The 5081-nt window shown below is 31.8% G+C and overlaps 1 protein-coding gene across 1 annotated transcript; it reads right to left on the minus strand.

Annotated features, from left to right (window-relative positions):
- Positions 1 to 3521: 3521 nt before the first annotated feature.
- Positions 3522 to 4362, minus strand: LOC111409908 (NDR1/HIN1-like protein 12). Its single transcript, XM_023040018.1, has one exon. The coding sequence runs from the start codon at positions 4177 to 4179 to the stop codon at positions 3544 to 3546; it is 636 nt and encodes a 211-aa protein (XP_022895786.1). The 5' UTR covers positions 4180 to 4362; the 3' UTR covers positions 3522 to 3543.
- Between the last annotated feature and the right edge of the window lie 719 nt (positions 4363 to 5081).

The raw sequence follows: 5081 nt of genomic DNA on the forward strand, positions 1-5081 counted from the left end.
AGTTGAAGGATTTAGGGCTTCTAAATGGTCACATCCAAGGAAATTATGTGACCACATAGTTCAACTTCTAGTCGCAAAATTTTTAAATTTCGCAAAATCTTTTATTTAGGCTAGAACGATAATTTATGGTAACTTTTAGTATGTTTCGAACTTAATTTCGTTTTGTTAGGATTTTATGGGTTTCCTATAAATATGACTTATTATTTTATATTGTAAACAACATTCATTCATTCAATAAGAGAGAATTATTTTGTGAGCAATTTTTGCTTTCAATTTCTTGTTCTTCATTAAAGTAAATTTCGAACTTATTAAGATTTTTTGTTGTGACGTTCAAACAAATAGGGTGAGATTCTTGAATATTGTGATCTAGGGTTCAACATATTGTCAATGATTGTGTTGGTTCTTTGGTTTAGTATTTTTGGATCAAACTCTAAACTTTGATTTCTTAGCTTTCTTGAGTTTGATTCAATCTTTTGTGAATTTCAAAACTACTATTATTACATAGGTTCACATCACTTTATGACATTATTATTTAATGTATAGCTAAGTTTTTTCTATTACTCAATATTTTCGTTCACGTCTTTTGTCAATAGCAAAATAAAATTTAATAGATAATAAAAAGGAAGGAGTAAAAATTTAATTGTTAAAAATAAAAAAAAAATGATTTTATAATTATCTCTTATAGAAATTTTTCTTTCCTTAGATTGCATGAATCATTGTTGTGTCAGCATGTCTAATTGAGTCTCCACATCTATATTAAACTCTAGACAACATCAATTTCTATTTCGTTATGTCAGCTCGATAGGGTCCTTGTCAACATCATTAATGCTAGGATTGTTTAAAAAATTACAATATAAGTAGAAATAGACAATACTTGAAAAAAAAAAAAAAAAATTTACAATGTAATATGACAGGGACTGTATTTATTGACATGACATGAAAAAAAAAAAAAAAAAAAAAAACACACTGTTTAGAGCTCAGTTTCATTTATCTGATGTTTAGTTCAAAACAAAAGAGTCAACCCAGAGCAAATCGAATTTTAAAAACAGATTTTGAATATAAATCAAAGTATTTTAAGCTTTGATACTACTGTTGGTCCCAAATTTGTAACTCAAGCTTTTTGACTCAACTTTTAAAGTGAAAAAACCATAAAGAAAAATAGCAAGAAATCAAAGAGCATAAGAAAATTTTTGGCCAAACATCCCGGAGGTTCAACGACTACTATTTAATGCTTAGTCATCCACGAGCATCCATTAGGATTTTGCTCAAAGTAGCATGCTCCAAAACACAAGCAAGAATGTCAATTACAGAAGAACACCAAGTGTTTGAAAAATTCTCCCTCTCAACTAGTTCTCTGCTATTCCACAAAGGAACTAAAACAACTCACAAAATGAGCTTCACTGTTATTAACAATCCTCAAATTTCACTCAAGAATTTACAAAATATCACCCAGATGATGAACCTTTGCCGAGAAGCATGAAGCAAAGGCAAAGAATATAGAGAGGCCAGGGTTTCAAAATCAATTGACAAAATGACTTGAATAATGGTGTAAGTTTCAAATCCATCAAGCTATGCATCCAAAGGATGTAAATTCGTCACGTCAGCCATCCGGTTCAGTTCGAAATACAAATGCAATAGTCGTTTTTAGAAACTCGTTTTTCCCAATTCTGGAACCTTTCTTTAATTGGATTAAAGCTTTGGGCCGAACAAGAGAGAAATAGTCAATGGGCCAGCAACCATCTCTGGGCTCGAATTTTAGCAACCCAAAACACTTTACATTAATCCATGTCATAGAATTATTATTATCAACGGTGAATCTATGCTACAGATAGTATGGATAATTAATCGAGCTGGACCATTTTTTTTTTATCAGCATAAAATTCGTAGGAAAATTTAGATCTCTACTTTATCTTTATCGCTATAGGATAAATGAAGTTGATAGTAGGCTAATTTTATATTGAGGGTCGAATTGAATAAGAATATTAATATCAACGTTATTGGCGTCGATCCTCAGCTTCTTCTAGGGGCGGAGCCAGGAAGATATGTTAGGTTGAGTTAAAAACTGAATTTTTCTTATGAATGATCTTTGCCACTCAAGATTTAGTTTATAAAGTTAAACTCTTGACGCTAATGACAAAGTGGGTCAAAATATATTTTTGAACACTCATGACAAAATTTTAACAAATATAATTCTAAGTGATGAAAGTAAATATAGAACATATTACTGATTTTGATAATAACATCCATTTCGTGGTAATTTTTAACTCAAAAGTGTAAATAAGTAATATAAAAAAAATATGTCAGGAAAAAATTAATTACTTTTAAGCTTAGCCAAACATGTGACATATTATAATAAGTTATTTATCTTTACTTTAATCAATAAAAATTATTTGTGATATAATAAACTAATTTGATTATAAATGAACTCTTTAAATTTGAAGCTAAATTTGAATAATTGAACATTGAGCTTGGATTGGGAATGAAGTTTATTGGACTAAAATTAATTTTTGGGTTGGGTTAAATTTTTATTCTTTTTATTTCACCAAGAATTTGGAACTTTGTTTTTTCTGACATGACATTGTATGAACACTAGTTTAGTCACATTAGATGGTATATAATACATTGTATCTTGACATAATTATATACCTACTCAGGGTCTACTGAGCATGACTTCTGTTACTTGTAGAAAACATTTTGAGGAAGTTATTTTAGACAATTTCTTCTTACAAAAAAAAAAAAAAAGCCTCTTATAATTAGACAAAATAGTTTTAGAAAAATATTTAAACAAATTCAAAAACAATTTATTGTCAAACGAAATCTTAAGTAAATATCAATGACTTCTAAAAAATAAAAAACATTGTGCAAGTTATTTATGTAAGAACCTGATGTCCCAACGAAACCCCACTTTACATTCATGACTTCACAACAAAGCATAGTGTAATGCAAGATAACAAGTATCTATTCCAAAATATCACCATCAAAATTACCTTCTTATATCAACAATTAGATGCCAACTTGTTTTTTGTATTATGTTTTGTTATTTTGCGGAGTATAAAGCAAAGTTAAATGATACGAGTCCTCAAGAAATCCCAAAATAGTAAATTTCATTAATTAAAAAAAAGAAAAAAGAAAAAAAAAAAGACAAGTTCATTAAAATAAGTAACTTGAAATAAATTTTGACACACCCATCTATAATTTTGAAAATCAAATTTTAAATATGCATATTGTATTACACATTGAAAATTAATCATCATCACTCAAAATTAAAATGACAAAAGAGCAGAAAATGAGTAATATATGCATAATTAATTATAAGATGATGATGATCATGCATCAACTTGGCATTCTGATGATCCAAGCAAAGGCACCTGACCTGTAAACCCCTGCTTGAAGCCTGCAGACACATCACAATTTACATATATTCCATAATGCCTAGTTCTTATGACTCCACCCTTGTACCTCACCTTCCCAGTCAAGATTAGCTTCAAATTCACCACCCCATAAGACTGATCCATTGCATAATTAATTATAAGATGATGATGATCATGCATCAACTTGGCATTCTGATGATCCAAGCAAAGGCACCTGACCTGTAAACCCCTGCTTGAAGCCTGCAGACACATCACAATTTACATATATTCCATAATGCCTAGTTCTTATGACTCCACCCTTGTACCTCACCTTCCCAGTCAAGATTAGCTTCAAATTCACCACCCCATAAGACTGATCCATCTTTAACCCATTGGCCACCTCGACCGACACCGGCACTGCCCCTCCACCCAGCACCGGAGACAAAGCCACCGTGCTCTTCGGGTCATGATACAAAGGGGGCAGACTCAGTGGAGGAGTTATGACCTGGTTTTTGTAAGAAACAAACGCAGATAACTGGTCATAGTAAAAGGATACTCTCTCATTAGGGTTCCTAGTGACCACAGTGAATTGCATGGTGGTGGACATGTAAGGTGGGGAGGTGAAGTTGAAATCATTAATGACTAAACTCACAACTTTGAACTTGGGGTCATGGGGACGACAAACTAACCAAACTATAAGGGCTGTGATTCCTGCTAACACCAAGAAGATGACTGTGAAAGTCGAGAGGGCTCTGTGTTGATCTTTGATCCCATACAGAGATGCGAATGGGCCACGTCTTGATTGCCTTTTCAGATCATCTTCTGTCATATTGGGAGGTATTTGTGAGAAATGGACTTCGTTTGGTTAGGCTGTTATATAGAGAAGAAAAATGTGACAAACCGAGGGATTAATGCGATGGAAATCGTGGCAATTGAAGAAGATGAAAGGTGGAAGAAGAAGCAGAATAGGAGGGACAGGTGTCTGTAGAACAAAAATAAAGAAGGATATAGAAAGAAGAATTGGGTTTCTCTTTTTATAATAATAAAATTGTTCCATTTCCGCCTACGGTCGAGTATATAGCACTCGTCTAAAATTTTGTCTATTGTCGATAGTAGAATTGTCAAAAATGCACTCAAGGGAATCAACTAAAAAGCCTTGTCTCTCTCTTGTTCAATACTTCATTCTGCTACCTTTACTTCACTCCTAATTAACCATAAATTATTCTTCTATAGCACTTTTCATTTATATCTTTAATTTATATATTCAAAGCTTGAAAATTTTACATCACACCTTCACATGGAGTGAGAAAGGGTAGGGGGAGAGAGGAGCCAAATTAGCGGACGTTTAGATTAGATAAGACTGAGGCGCAAATTCAAACTAGTATGTAAGCATATATCGTAGTAATTAACTTAAATTTAAAAATGGAAATAAATAGCTGTCAAAATTGTTATATCATGAATAAGAGCCGGTTTGTCTCCTATTATAGGAGAAATTATAGAATTTTGAACAGTATTTTCTTTTAAAGAATGTGATTAAAATTTAAAGAAATTTTGAACAATATTTTATTGTGTGAGTGTGTGGTGAAAAATGTTACTGTAGCAATCAATTTAATTTGTTAAAGGATGACAAACAAGGGCTAAATCTTGATATCAATGTAGTCAAGTAACAGTTAATTAAATTGCTTACTTTTCTATGTTCCAAATCAGTAATTTGATGTGCTCTAATGGTCA

Source organism: Olea europaea, chromosome 15 (genome assembly GCF_002742605.1).
Source record: "Olea europaea var. sylvestris chromosome 15, O_europaea_v1, whole genome shotgun sequence".
NCBI lineage: Eukaryota > Viridiplantae > Streptophyta > Magnoliopsida > Lamiales > Oleaceae > Olea > Olea europaea.

Excerpts from the sequence above, each read along its gene's own strand:
- LOC111409908 (XM_023040018.1), bottom strand. The coding sequence starts at position 4,179 with ATGACAGAAGATGATCTGAAAAGGCAATCAAGACGTGGCCCATTCGCA.